Below are 15,709 nucleotides of genomic sequence, written 5' to 3'. Positions count from 1 at the left end.
GTGGCCTTACACCAGGTCCTCTGGAATGCAAGTCCAATGTCTTCCCATTCCACCAACTCCTTCACTGTGCAACATCGTACAGGATCAAGCATACACATGCAAAGATAGCATGAAAAAAATTGCATGCTGTTACAAGCCGTTTATCTTGTAGGCTGCATTGGCTTTTTAGTTTTGACGTCCCAACGTTGTTAACATTTTGCTCTGCATTCATGAAAGCATCATCTGTATTGAGAGGCATCTCCGAAAAGCATCAGGACAGAACCTACACAGAGATTTGACGTCTAGTGGCCTACAACAGCAAATGGAAAGAGGGCCTAAATGTAATTGGCTGACATAAAATGCCTTAGACCTCCTGTGATTGACCATACTACGTACTCTTTGGCATAGCTTAAAATGAAAACCTAAATACAGTAAAAACTCTTGAATCCAGCACATGTCTGACCACAGCCAAACCGTATCAGTGATTGTGCTGAATTGTCTATTTTTCCCCGATTATTAAATGTCAACACAGTTTGAAGAAATAGAAATACCTAAGAAAAACATGGGTGCATGGCCGCCACACATGTTAAAAATGAAATGTTTCGGGTACTCTTTTACTAGTGTCTGTCCATTTCTTCAATGGAATCTAAGAATTAATTAATGGGTTTATGATAGTTATTTATGATACATAACCGTACTGGAAAAGTCTATACAGATTTTCTAAATTATAATTCTAACACTGGATTCAACTTCAGAGTTGAGAGTTTAGAATACGAGTTGCAAAAGAATGCAAAAATATGCAAACATTAACATAAATTATTGAAAAGAATAGAAAATCATGTGCTGCTGCTGCTACCATTTATAACTGGCTGTAAAGATGTTTCAATGCAAAACTTTTTTATTTTAAACCCCACACCATTTTGCAATACTCATTACGTATCTTACACACGTTGACTTCATTACCTATGCATTCCCGTTATCCTGTGATTCTGATATTACTCTACAACCTGTAAAAAAGTTTCACTTCAAAAATTAATGTACAGTACAATGATACTGTTAAGATTTACCGCGGGTTCGTAAAGGATAGCCCAATTAAAGATTTTTATCACACACACAGTTTTATTTATTTCCACTACTTATGTCACTTACAATTAATCTTCTAAGATTGCAAATAATTAACTACACTTAAAGAAATGTCTATTCCCCAGTCACTCATTCTACACACCTCGCAGGGTCGCACCTCTGGCGCAACTCTCGCTGCAGCACCCCTCGTGGGTCTCCACCGCGGGACTCCGTCGCCGCACTCCGCCGTCGCCGTCACACCCTTCGCCGAGATCCCACTCGACTCCTTGCTTGCAACTTCGCTCGGGACTCCGCCGCGCCCGCGACTCTATCGCCCGGAAACTCTGCCGCGGGAAAACTCCCGACTCCACTGAACTCACTCACTCCCTGCCCTGGATCTTCATCCAAGGACTTCGCCACTCTGCCGCACCTGCGGCACTATCGCCCGGAAACTCCGCCGCGGGAGAACTCCCGACTGAACACTCCACACTCAACTCAGACTCGCGTCCTCGGGCATATATATAGGCCCCAGCGCAATTCCAGAACTCACGAGAGCGGCCAGGGCCTGTCGCGTCATCGCGAGCCGTCCCGACTGCAGAAATATCTCGAAAACACGTGTCGGCGGCTCGCGCAACTCCCAGCTGTCCAGTGTCAGTTACGTGTCAAAGGCAGGGCGCCGTGCGGGGAGTATGGAGGGCTGGAGGGAGATAAAGCGGCGACCCAGGTGCGCACGGCACATCTCATGTTACGGCGTGCACCTGCGCGTGACGCGGCCTTGCTAACGTTCGTAACAATACTTAAAACACTTAAAAAGCAGGTCCAATGCAAGGAAAAATACACACAAGTATTAGAATGAAAAATTTCTGGCTGCTAAGGTCCGCAAACACCCGATCCACCCAAAAAAATCTGAAATTTAAGCAGTTTGGTTGATGTTGTATTACAGAATGCACTCACCTGAAGAATGCCAGTTTAAAGAGCTCTGACTGCAGACAAGATTATGATTATTTCAGAAATGCTGAATCAGTTGTGAGATAAACTTGTGTCCTGATCGTTAAAAATGGTGGTGTTTATATAAGCTATACTCTATTCAAGACAAACAAGATACTTTTCTGACAGGTGATTCAGCAAAAACTTAAGAATTAAAATCTAAATATTCTTATGAAATCATCAAAGCAGTTAGCGATCCATTAATTGGTCTGGTGCAACATGAATCTGAGTTTTTTTTTGTTTATCAACCCACGTTATTCAACTTTCAAAGTCGGAATGTTTGCTGTTAAAACTAAATTCATCTTGAACAGAGCCCCACGTTCAATTTTAAGTGAAGTTTTCATCGGACATGACATCAAGAAAATCATTAATTTTTCTGAATAATTTGAAGAACAAAATTTCAATTGTTACTTCCTCAGTAATCTGCACACACGCAAGCTACAAATCTGTATTAAATACGTGCGGTCAGCGAAGCACAGACTGACAGAATAGCCCTGGTCTTTCGCCCAGCTCGACGGCAGCACTGACCTCTCCGCGGTGCCTCCACTCCTGGCTGCCCCCCATCTCGTGGCACTTGGCCAAGCGAGGTCGCTGCTCCCCCGCGTCCAGGCACAGCAGCTGCGCCAACACCAGCTCCTGCTTGTCCGTCTCGAACCACATCTGCAACACATGGCCGCTCCTTCACAAGGGAGCCTCCCACCGAGGTGACCCCGGTTCCCGTTACCAGCGGAGTCAGTTCCCTCATTTTCACAAGTGCACAGCTGCCAACCTCAAAAAATAGCAATCAGTACACAATTCCGAAAGACATTCTGAACTCTCACCCGGGAATGTTAGGTTATGGTAGTCAAAACTAGCCAGCTACGGTGGGGGGAAAAAAAAAAACTTGAGGAATTCACGCTTCCGTAACACTACAAATTCCAAACAAAATGATTTTCCAGGTTGCACAAACATTATATTGAGTGTTTAATGTGGTAGTGACGTAATTCAGGAGTAAAAAACAAAACACTCATGTGTGAACTTTATGCCTGCCTAGTTCCAGATGTTGCATACCGAGTGTTGATGCCACTAGAAACACTTGTTATTTTACGAACGTAACTTGTTCCTACACTAAAATAAAATTAATGATAATTTCATGTAGTGGCAGAAAGGGACAAATGAGTAGGAAACTAGATTTCAAACAGATTTCAAATATTTTCAGTTACACTTTTTAAAACCCAGCTTTGTTACTCAGTAATGAATAAAATTGTTTTGTTTTGTTAATACACCTATCCCTCACTTAGCACGTCTTCAGATTGCGCAAATTCATTTAGCGCGATGTGAATTTTACTGCCCCAGTCTTGAATAGCACGTCTGTAAATTTCAGTTAGCACGAAATCTCGGCAGGAAAAAAAAAACGTCGAGCACGACGGTACAAAGTCTGTTTCAACTTCTGTAAACAACAGATGTGCTGTGGGATACAATTAGCAAAACAAGGGGGAACAGATGAGCGTGCAGATATATTTACGCTATCGGCTGTTGTACTTACATCAGCTACGGCAAGTTAAATTGCGGCTATGGAGTGTAAAGAACCAAATGTTTTTAAGTCCGTGCGTATGCCGCCGTGCCGTATCGTTGTCGCCTGGCCACAAATCGGGCCGTGAACTCAGTCTAGCCAGTGGCAAAAGCCACGTCTGCCCATTCAGCTGCCGGTAACTGCATGTGATTGATTACTCATAAGTCATAATGCATCGTGTTCAAGTATTTGAGACAAAACTAGAAGTATTACGACGCGCAGATTGTCATGAAGGCCACGCTTATGTTTGTCGCACTTTAGTTTTAAGCAAGTCAAATGTGCGCACAATCATACGAATAAAGTTTATATAAGTCTGATGCTGTTGGTTCAACTAGCAGGAATATATTTGACATTAGATACCAGAGCAGAAATGAACAGATGATTCACGTGGAAATGGTTGTTAAATGAATGTTACAATGAAAAAAATACTCATTGGCCAGACAGGATTGGTGTAAACTAGGTGGTGATATGCGAATAAGGAATTTAATTTTTTAAAAATTAAAAGTAATTATCCGGATAGTAATATCGGTTTCACTGTCAGTAAAGGATGGTTTGTGTGCCGTTTCAGTGCTACTTTCAGGCACAAATGTACGATTTACTTAATTTTACGAAATTTTTAAATTTTTTTATTTTATCTTCCATATGATGTCCACTGCTTTATTCCCCATTGAGATTTGTTCAGTCGAGTGTACCAACAGGTTAGTTTGTTTAGTAGTCTAGTGCTTCCAACGCCGTTCCCAGCGATTAAGGCTGAGGTTTGCTGGCGACATGCTGGGCCAGCGATCATCTCGTCTGGACCCTGCTAGGCGTCACGCGTCGAGCTGTTCACCCTAGACGGTAGCGTGACTAAAAAAGCTGTTCTCTGCTTCCAAAGATGCTAACTCCTCTTCTCGGAGCTGTGCTGAAGTTAGCTGTCCCTCTCACGAAACGGTGTTCCGTTCATCAGCCCAACAACACGCATCGTCGTGTCGGACCAGCCTGTTCCCAAGCCGGGTCAGTTACCGGTCCTAACCCCCCCCCCCCCCTCCCCACCCACCGTTTCTTCTGGTCCACACAGGTCATAACCCACAGTCGCGCCAATGCCCGGGATGGCCACAGCCCCTCGCACCCCAGATGGCCGCCGTCTTGCATCCTCACGACATCTTGCGGGAGTTTCGCCAACTACCGGGCATGCTCCCTTGCCTCTCCGCCAGAGAACAGCATAGTCCCCTCCTATCCAAGCCAGGCCTTAAGGATCGACTTGCATCCAAGTCGAGAGGTCGTTTAGGGCTTGTAGTTCCGTGCGCACTCGCCAGGACGCGCTAGAGTGCGGCTACTCCAATCGGAACCTTTCGGGTTCCCTTCGGATTTTCCGAAGCACCTCCCCTGGATAGGCGACCAAAGGCAGTTTTAATTAGGCGAGTTGGCGCCATTTTTAACGATTCGGCGGGCAGCACACGGTAAGGGCGGATCTCTCTTCGCAGCCCGAGACAACGCGCTTCTGAAAAGTCGTGAACGGCTTTCTCTAAAGCATGTAGTTGGTTATCGACAAGGCCATGTGCCTTAGCACTAAATTTTTAATTTCTTTTAGCTGCCCGAAATAGTTTAGTTTGTGAAATAGTTTTTTGTCTTAACTTATTATTCTTCATGACTACCGCGAACTTCTGCGTCACGTGTCACCTGGCCATTTCCAGGGACTGACCTGATCTACTTCACCCCGCAGCTTAGGTAAGTTGTTTTATCACCCCACACACACTTTTCCTTTTGCTTTTCACCTGGGCTTAACTTCGCCCAACATCAGCCGCCTGTTAACCAACCTAATTTGATGGGAATACTGGTTACAGACAGGGCTCAAGAATTAGGGCGAGAAATTCCGCTCCAAATTCAACTCCCGAATGCGCAGTTCATGAGTTAGTTCACCGAAATTCATCGCTTCCTGCAATCGGAGAATTTCTCAAGAGTTCCAGCTTTCAACGTCTTTTCCCCTGAGTGGAAAAACCACAAAATAATTTATAATTCTAAACAACCAGTTTTTGGACACTTTTTATTTATTTAACGAGTAAATGTAATTTTTTTATAATTTGTTTTATGAAGAGTCTGCGCGCTCAATATTCTATGGCCTGTAAAGTTAAGAGACCAAATTACCTAAGACTCAGTCAGTATAACAATTGTTACTTATGTATAATATCTCGCCCCGGGGCCTCCCCATTTTGTTTTTTGTTTAACAAAATTTAATGTATTAAATATAGCAAAGAAGGTAAACAATTTTCTTGGTATTTTGTTTCGGCTGTAATGCCATGGGTCATCTTCAGTTGGATAATTTTTGTGAAGACAAAAACAACAGCTGCAAAATCATTACGTATGATTTAGTAAATGCCTATATAAACCAAACAAGATTTTATTATTTTCTTACCCTGTGATCACGATCCACATAACCTTCCCAAGTTTTAAGGAGGTTAATCATAAATTTGGTTGTGCGTGCGCTGTGCCCCTATGGGTAATGTGTTTAGTTCTGTTTTCTGCCTGGCGCTTCCACTGCCAATCTATATTTGTTCTTTAGACGAAATGTCACTTCGAGCACAGCCGTACTGTGAGGTGGACTGCAGCTTACCCCCATGCCCTGATAAAATGGCAGTTAAGCCACTTTTTTCCAACTTTGATAGCAGTATTGTCTACAGCCAGGGGGCTGTTATTGGCTAGGAACTACTTTCTTGCGCCCTGATCCACTTATTTTTAGCTTGAAACTTTTGCGTGTGAACTAACTTGTAGGACGTCAATAATAGTGGTTAAACATTTTCTGAAATTAGACTTTGTTAGAATAAGTGAGCTTGCTAAACAGTGGTGAAGTCAAATTCCCTCATTTGGAGTGTGGCGGAGGGATACGGACTGCCGGCGGAAGAGAGGACTGAGGAAGAGGAAGGTCAAGATGGAGGAGGGGATGCTGTGAAAAAACGTGGGTGTAAGGTGCACAGGGGAGGAGTAAGGAAGCGAGACTGCAAAAGGACTGGATCAACGTGTTGCGAGTTGGTTGAGTGGAAGTGATGCTACAAACTCTTGTGTAGCCATTTTTCGGTAACCACTGAACCGCTGGAAAATCCCTTTGGTTGGGGAGTTGTGCAACAACCAATGGCGCCCGAACAAACGTGAGTCGGGGGTGGAAAACGTTACAGTACGTTACATTTGGAAAGGTACGCGACGTGAGTTGGTCACGCCCGGGCGGGCAAGTCAGCCAGCCGACTGACGATTAAGTACATAACCACGTATCTCCCGTTACACGGTGTCGTATTTGTTATACAATGTGCGATGAGAGGCATGTAAAGATAAATGGTGTGACATATTTATTGTTTAGTGTTATTCAATCCATTTAAATGATGTAAAGTATATTTTCCTACACAATTTTGGAACACATTAAACATAAGAGCCTTGTTATTTATGGAAACTAATGCTTCAGAATACGCGATTTCGAATAACACGAGCATTTTTAGGAACGAATTAGTCGTGTTAAGTGAGGGATAGGTGTATTAGTAAAGTACAAAATGGATTCGCATAACATCTAGCAATGATTTAAATAAAATTAAAAACTTGAAAAAATTATGTTATTAGTACTACATACCTGGTTCTTCACTCGAAGACATGGCTTCAGAACAAGGGGTGATCCTTTACTGTCTATGTTTTTCTCACTTGTGATGCACAAGGAAGAATTTGACAATCGCAACTGTAAAAAAAAAAAAAAAATTTAAAATATTTAATTACTATTGTAAAGCTAGAAAAAATAAACTTGTAGTTTGAAAAAACTAAGTAAACCCTGTTTTTATCAATGAATGAACTAAAAATTAAAAAATTTAATTTAAATTTATGTTTTTTGTTCAACAGAAAAATAATGCACAACTCTGTATACCTAAAAACGTGGGGTGCTTGATATAATTTGCCTTAAATTTTCTATCAGTAATAACAATGTGATTTGTAATAGATTTTCTATCACTAATTTTAGGATGCAGTCAATACAAAAATCTTAAGATATACTCATTTCGAAAATTTTAAGATATAGTCATTACAAAAATGAATACATGAACATAATAACAATAATGAACTTAAAAATAGTAATGGGGTGCTTCAGGGGTGCAAATCTGTAGGATTCGCAAGTGGGGCCCACGGAAATTAAGAGGGCAGGGGGGAAGAACCGTGGCCCGAGAATATTGCACGTGGGGTTAACCAACACGTCATATCTGGATGTGGTGCCCGTATGCTGAACACTACCCATATTTTGGCCTACATACATGCAATAAGAATAAAACTTTAAAATATACAGAAATTTTTCCATAAGACATAGTTTTGACATTAAAAAAACACGTTTCACAGTCACACTTTTGTAAATGTAGGCAGATACCCCTTAGAGAGGGGTTTTTAATTTCAGGGGAGCCCGGGGCCCCATGGCCCCCTTGGGACATATGCCCAGAGGGTGCTTTAAATCTTAAGCTAATGCATCAACATTACATGGAACTTTCCTTGCTATCTTAGAACAATCAAGTTCTTCTACTTGGAGACCACCCAGTGACTTAATGCGACTAAGAGCTACATAAACCAGCCCGGCATACAAGAGACGCAATCCCAAATAAACAACCCCATAATCTACAGTCCAGCATAGCATTTTATCCACTGTAGATGCCCAACTCAGAATTAATGACAAAATTCGCCTTCAGCAGAATCATAGGTGTGTTTCACTGGAAACTGAATGGCTATTGGTTTAATGATATGTACACCATCTGTGCCAAAATCAACACGGACTGATGGAATGTCAGTATCATACACTTGATCGTGCCAGAAGAGTGGCCAGAAAATTTAAGATAAGTAGTACCCCTATTGCAATTAACGAACCTTAGGCACATTTTTGCCACCATAACCTGAACTCGGAAACACTCTAAACTGCTTGTAGGGCATATTAACAAAATTTAAAGAACATGCTTAGTAACAACAATAACTAAAGATAGATGTATGTCCTTAAAATGGATTGAAGTGGCGAGTGATAAAATACTGGGCTTGCATGCTAGAGGAGCTGGGTTCGAATCCTGTCCTGTCCATAGTTTTCCGTGGTTTCCAAAAATCACTTCCAAAAAATGCTAGTATGGTTCCTTACTGTATGTCATTGCCAATTTTTTTCACAATATCCTGGTCTACGTAGTTGTGTTTAGTACGACTTTAATAACACTGCTGTCTACATTATGTTAGTCAAATAATAAAATACAAGTTTTTAAAAGTAAAAAATAAAAGGCAACACTGATTGTGAAATTCCTTAAGCTTTAAAATGCTATGAACGCCAATTAATTTACTTAATTTTAAATAACAAAAAAAAAAGTGTGTGCGTGGAGTCCATGCACAACAGAAGTGAAACTTCTTGCTTATTGTATTATTATCGGAAATGTAATTTTCTTTGGCTGAGGTCGCAATCACTAAATTACCTATTCTATTGTGCAAGTGCACAAGTGTGCAAGTGTGCGAGTATGCAAATGAAAGAGTTTGCAAGTATGCCTGTATGCAAATATACTCCTCTTCCCTGCCTTCTCCTCCTCTACCTAATGATTCTCCTACTCTCCCGGTTCCCCCACCACGTATCTAACTATTCCCCTCATGCGATTGCAATATTCATAACGCTCGAAAATTGTAGCCCCCTCAGTAAATAAGTTTCACTTCCGAAATTGCAGCAACTTAATTTAATTGTGAGTTAAGGTGGACCACACAATGCGTCGCAGCTTTCACCTGGTACTGGCCGACATAGTTCCTTTTCCTGGAGTGCCACGGCTGGAATTCGTTCTGCTCCAGCGCGCTCCACTTCTTCTTCAACCTCTCCGTGTCGTCTGACGGCAGAGTGAACTCCGGGTAGACGTTGTCCAGGTACCACTTGAAAGTGTGGCACTTCAACCTCTCCCTCAGGCGTCTCCGCTCACTCACGTCGCCGTAGGACATGCTCTTTGCTTCCGGCCGCTGCTGGAAATAGAAGTCCTGCAAGGAAGATAATCAAACCTCACTACCCGTGTTAAATCATTACACTACAGGGAAATGTTTCCAAATTACCTGAAAATTCTAATTAGTTGCCAGAAAATCAAATCTAATTTGAAATCACATATATTCAAGGAAATAGCTTTAAGAAAATGTTGAGATACATTCTTTAAACCAAATTCTTTGTAATAGAGGTAGATCAGTAAGTCACTATTTGATTTTGATATCACCATACAAATACTTTTGTCTTTGTAATTCTTTTTTTTTTTTTTTTAATTAGGTTATGACTTATGAGTAAAACTACCATATTTAGGTGGCCAAGTAAAAACATCTGAATACCTGTCTAGTGCTGTTATAAATCTCTGGAAGACTGTGACATCCCAGGATTTCTGCCCCCTACTATCAATAACACTTTTGACTGAAAATTTTTTATTTGATGTTTTCTGAATGTTTTATAATTATTTGGGACTTATGTTTCAACTATTATCTATAGTAATTTAAGTCATTTTGTTTGTGTTTTAATATTATTACTGAGTTGGGTTAGATTCTATATAAAGCTGAATTTAGTGTGTTTATTATTTGTTTCAGTGTAATTTACTTTATCACTTAAAATTAACATGTGTATTAATTATGTTTGTCAAATTTTAAAGTATAGTCTGGGTAGTAAGACTGTAACATTCTAGAACATACTAGAAGGTTCCGAAAGAAAGACAAGCGCAACATTAAGTTATTTTTCACGCCTCAAATTAGTGCGTTGTTGGAAAAACCCAGCACACTGGCGCATGACTGTGCAGCAATAGACTGAAACTGTCGCTGGGCGCTGTCTTGCCAGCCAATCAGAGCAAGCCTTGACGTGGTGTGATGTGTCTCCCCAGACTTTTAGACTCAAATATTTTTCCAGTATTTTTCCTTATATGGTTAGGTACTGAATACTGTGTTGTGATTGGTCAGTTGGCCCACGGGATTGCCTCCCTTTGTTTCAAGCTTTGTAAAAGAAGGTAACTGTGTGGTGCAAGTTAGTTGTCGTTCAATCGTCGCTACAAGCGGCCGCATCGTCGGCAGCTCGCCACTAGGGGTATGCACTTTTCGTGTTTATTTGTTCACAGAATTCGAGGTTATTTTTCTGGAAAATCGGTGTTATTTTTCTCTGAAAGGGAGGTTATTTTGACTACCAAAATGGATAACAGTAATACCAATTTCATATCTCAAGTGTCGTGAAAATTGTTTTAACACTTAATACACACCAAATACTAACTACTTAATATTAAAAAAGATGACATTAAAAAGGTATAATTGAAATTGAATGTCCAGTATTTGGAGAAGTGTGAAGTCATTTCTCAATTCTTATTTAAATACTTACTGTACTCACTGAATTGTTCACTTCAAACCATTGGCAAACTGGGACATTACTGCTTCAAAATTATTACAACACTTAACACAGCAAACACTATTTAAAATGAAAGTTAACTTAAAATAAATGAATATCAATTAAAAACAACACAGTAAGTAGGCTACGCTCACTAAGTTATTCACAGCTCAAATCTTCAAAAGAAAATATGGCCATTGTTGCAAGTTTTGACTCTGTGAGTGTTGTTCTTCTATCCGTCAACACTGTATTGTACGAAGACAAGAACCGTTCACAGTCAACATTGGCACAAGGGAACCAAATCGCTTCGAAACACTTGGTCGCAAAATCTGGCCTCGTTAATTTCACAACTCTCAAAGCTGTGAGAATGTCTGGGCAATTACTTTCTGAAACCTGCTGGTTCAGTGCCACTTGCAACTGACAGAAACCTGAAGTTATTTCTTCAGTATCCAGTGAAGTAAATCCAAAAATATTTCTAATATTTTTAACCAGGCTTGGGTTTACTGTTGCTAGGATGATATATTTTGGATCCAATACTTTAAGGTGTGTGTGCTGGGATCCTGTGCCATTAAAGAAGTCAACTTTGCTTGGGCTTGTGAAACTGTTCTTTGTTTTTGCTTCTGCTGCCTCAGTTGGGGCAAGAGACTCTAGTGCACTTTGGGTGTTATCAAAGTAAACACCATTTGAAACAGCTGTGTAGCATTCTTTGAGATGCTCCAGTTCACCATGTAGCAAATATGAAATTGGATATGATGAACCCTCCAACTTTAGCATCTAATCCACCAATTCCTTGGCATGCTCCTTTACGAAAATTGCTTGTACATGAACAACTGCCAGATGCTGTTTGCTGATGGCACTGAAGTATTCTACACCAGCATTCTGAAGCGCTTTGATCTCGTCTTTTTGGCAGAAGTCAGCAATATCAAGCAAATAATCTGCAAGGTAAAACCAGATGTGAACCAAGAGTTCCACCTAGTAATTACAGGAATGGGGAACAAAGGTCGTTTCTCCCTGTACTTCTCTTCTAGGAAACTTGCGTACAGGTGTCGCCTCTTCCTAGTATTAAAAAAATATTCTTTACTTTAACAACTGTAAGATTCAGCTCGGACAGTTCTTTGATCCACACCCCACCAACAAGATTGAGTTTATGTGGCCAGCACTGCACATACTGTAAATGATCACCAACAATGATTTCCAAAGCTTTGCTGCACTTGACCATGTACCTTGCAGAGTCCGTAACTAAGGATCTCACATTGTCATGTTTGATGTCGTACTTATGCAAGGAATCAGCAATTGCTCTTGTGCATGTAGTTGCATTAGCTGCAGCTAAAAAATGTAAAACACCCACAACAATTTGTGGCTTATCAAAATCATCAACAAAAAAACTAAATAAAACAACAAACACACATCTTCCCATACTATCTGTCATTTCATCACAAAACACATCCACTCGTTTCTCTTTCAGGACTCTCTTTAGGTCTTCTACTCGCTGGTGTGCCAAGTCTTCCACGCTTTCTCTCAAAGTACGTGCATTCGGCAAATCACTAGCTCCTTCTATGTACTTATCAAGCCATTTCTTAATGTTGGGATTATCAAGTTTTTGTAAAGGTAAATTTGCTTTAATGAAAGCCTCTGTGATGTCCTTGATGAAGTTAGTCTTGAAATCTGTCTTCTTTGCGATGTTACTGAAAGATGCAGATATCGAACACTGCCGTTTTACACTTTGCTCAGCAACACTTTCTGTTGCCCGTTTCTTTTGTTTTTCACTGCCAATATGCTTTGCGCACGAGTCTTTGCGGTCCCATGTCACAGACACATTACAAAAATGATAGAAAATGGTTTTTTCATCGCTTGCATACAAACCATATTGTGAAAACTCTCCGGCCCGTTGTTTGGCAGTCACTACAGGTTTCGGCATTTTTGTCAACAAAAGTAACTACGGTAAATTAACACATTTTCGTTAAAAATATTTATTACTTCGGATAAGTATGTAGGCCTACGCCACGTAAGTACTAGGGCACAACTACTACGCCACGCAAGTTCAATTCATACCGTTTACAAGTTTGTCGTATTCAACCAAGCACGGGCACGGCCGTAAACAGCTTTGTTTTGTTGTGACTTCGTGTGAGTGTGCGTGAGCGTGACTGCGCGCGCAGCCTACCGGCTGCCAGCTGCACTGCTGCTGCTGATTGCATCATTGTGAGAGCTAAGCGAGTAATGACGTGTAGTGTAGCTACTGCATATTTGTTTGATGTTTTGTGTTTAAGTGTATCAAACTATACTCATGTCTTTGCTTACATCGTTCAAGTTATTCAAAACATTCAATTTCGCCTCTATACATGTTTACGCCATTTTTCTTACCATAAATACTAAAAACATCGTCACATGTTCGCGTGTGAGAGGAAGCAGCGCATCATACTCTAGTTGAATTATGGCGGCTGTGTTGTGTTTACTAATTCTGCACCAGGTTAGGCCTATGTTACGGACTTCATCAGAAGTACGTATTTTTAGCATAGTTTAATCAAATAGTTATGGATATCGGGTTTATTTGTTTTCAAACGTTAAGATTGGCGTAAAAATAGTATCCTATAATGTGGATATCGGGTTTATTCGTTTTAAAATGTTAAAATTCGAGTAAAAATGATTTTATTGCAAATTCATGATTATTCGCTTTAAAATGTCAAAATTTTCATAAAAAATCATTGCAAATGTGAATTTCGCATACCCCTACGAATAGCCAACTTCAGGCCTGATGGTCGGGGCCAGGCTTAAAATAAATAAAAACCAAGGGACTTGAATTTTTTTTTGGTTAATCAAGCGACGCACTACCAGACCTGCCAACATTCAAATTTAAAAAATCATGAGGTCCTCGATAAAAATTTTCAGGCCCATAAATACAGGTTAGATATAAAAAACAACAAATGAGAATCTTTAAATTTAAGTGACATACCTGTACATATGTTACATGGTCTCTGCTTCAAAATTTATTTCAACAAATTATAGGTTGCAGATTTAATATAGTTGAACAAAATTTAGTGCTGTCGTGTAGTGATCATGCAGGGCCACAACTAAAAAAGATGTAAAATAACATTCTGCTCGTGTAACACTATTTACCACTGTTCACAGCAAAATTAATTTTTTTATTGGAAGCAATACACTTCACGTGTTAGTTGTGTTTTTTTGTAGTGACATGTTTCACAATGTCTCCTCTTCCACTATGCGAGATAGAAAAATCAGCACGGCACATGCTACAAAACGCAAAATTGCTTCCTTTACGTGACTCGAGTATTGATGGAAACTCGTTACTGTAAGCTTTCGTAAATCTTGTTTTGTAACTTTTACAAACAAAATCTTGGAGCCCCGAAAAATCGTGAGGAAACAATATTTTGGCATGAGGGCGTGAGATGAACCTTAAAATCGTGAGCCTCACACCAAAATCATGAGAGTTGGCAGGTCTGCACTACAGTGAATAGGTGATACATCGTCTGGAACCGTTATGTAAGTTGTGATCTTTTTTTTTTGTTTTGAAGAATAATAATAATAAAAGACTGCTTTAGAACTCTTTCATTTTAGTGCAAATATCCTAAGGGAATATTTTTTTTTTCAATGTCGACAATTACACAAACTAAAACAAAACCAAACTTCAAAATCATTGCTTATAAACATAAACTTTTCAAATGATTAAAGTGTCCTGTTATTCTTCTGGGCTTGTATTGCTGAGCCGATCTGGAACGTAACAAGACCACGCAAAAATAACCCAGCTACTCTCTTGCGCGTGCAACCAAATCGACCTCAGGCAGTGACCTTGTACTCGTCCATCCAGACGTGGGCGACCCGCAGGGAGTTGTGGGTCATGGTGTCCTCCCCCGTCGGGGAGCCGTAGGGCCGCCTGCGCCGGAACACGTGCCCCACCCTGGAGCAGGGGATCATGTCCAGGCTCCCGCCACACATCCAGATCTGCAACGCACGTCCACAACCACAGCTTGCACGGGGGCAGCAGCCGGGGGAACGGCCTTGCGGTGAATATGCAATACGCTGAGAACTTCACTATCAAGTATATAAATACAAACCTGAAGGGCCCATATTTTTGTAACTATGCAATAACAAGGTTTGCATTAGCCAAACTATTACCCAATTTGATCACATTTTTAATATAATTTCTAAATCAAATAAAAATAAACTTGGTTTCGTTAAACGTTTTTACAATTACAGTAACACAATCGTAAATTTTTACTATACCCAGTCCCAGACATTTTATTAATCTCCTCCAGTGTTACAGATCATGGTAGGGAAGACTCTAAGTGCTTCTCAGGCGCTGGACTCACAATGATCCGTCCGTTGTTTTTAAATTTAGTATATGCAAAATACTCCTAAAAAAATTTATATGCTTCAAAATAGAATAATCTCCTACAAAAATGTGTACACGAATTTATAAAGCACCAAATGTACATTTTTTTAGGGATTGTAAAATTAAATTTTAGGATAGCTTCACCTGTGGCTCAAAAAAAAATGTTTTATACTGTACTACTTTTTGAAGGATTTCAGACAGAAGAGTAAAGAAAAGATTTATAAATTACTGACAAAAAGAAATACTATCATTTTCGAAGAGTATATAATTTCTAAGCTTTTTTCTCCAACCTACACTTAACCGAAGCAATGGCAACAATATTACTTTAGTAAAAACCTCACAGTTTCTTGCCAGGATGTTCGTAGGAACCATTCCTTACCTATTATTTTTTGTTGCCTCCATCGCCATCACTCAAGAAAAAAAAATATTTCTGTGACATTAT

At 40.2% G+C, this 15,709-nt stretch overlaps 1 protein-coding gene across 1 annotated transcript in view; it reads right to left on the bottom strand.

The window, feature by feature from the left end:
* Positions 1 to 15,709, bottom strand: part of LOC134531746 (polypeptide N-acetylgalactosaminyltransferase 35A) — a 52,311-nt gene that overhangs the window by 13,093 nt on the left and 23,509 nt on the right. The window contains exons 7-10 of the mRNA XM_063367619.1: positions 14,724 to 14,876; positions 9,314 to 9,556; positions 7,173 to 7,274; positions 2,557 to 2,688 (exon numbers count right to left, since the gene is read on the bottom strand). Of these exons, the coding sequence (XP_063223689.1) occupies positions 2,557 to 2,688; positions 7,173 to 7,274; positions 9,314 to 9,556; positions 14,724 to 14,876 (630 nt within the window). The remainder of the gene's footprint in view (positions 1 to 2,556; positions 2,689 to 7,172; positions 7,275 to 9,313; positions 9,557 to 14,723; positions 14,877 to 15,709) is intronic.

This window comes from Bacillus rossius, chromosome 5 (genome assembly GCF_032445375.1).
Source record: "Bacillus rossius redtenbacheri isolate Brsri chromosome 5, Brsri_v3, whole genome shotgun sequence".
Lineage (NCBI taxonomy): Eukaryota > Metazoa > Arthropoda > Insecta > Phasmatodea > Bacillidae > Bacillus > Bacillus rossius.
This window is presented reverse-complemented; position numbering and strand designations above follow the sequence as displayed.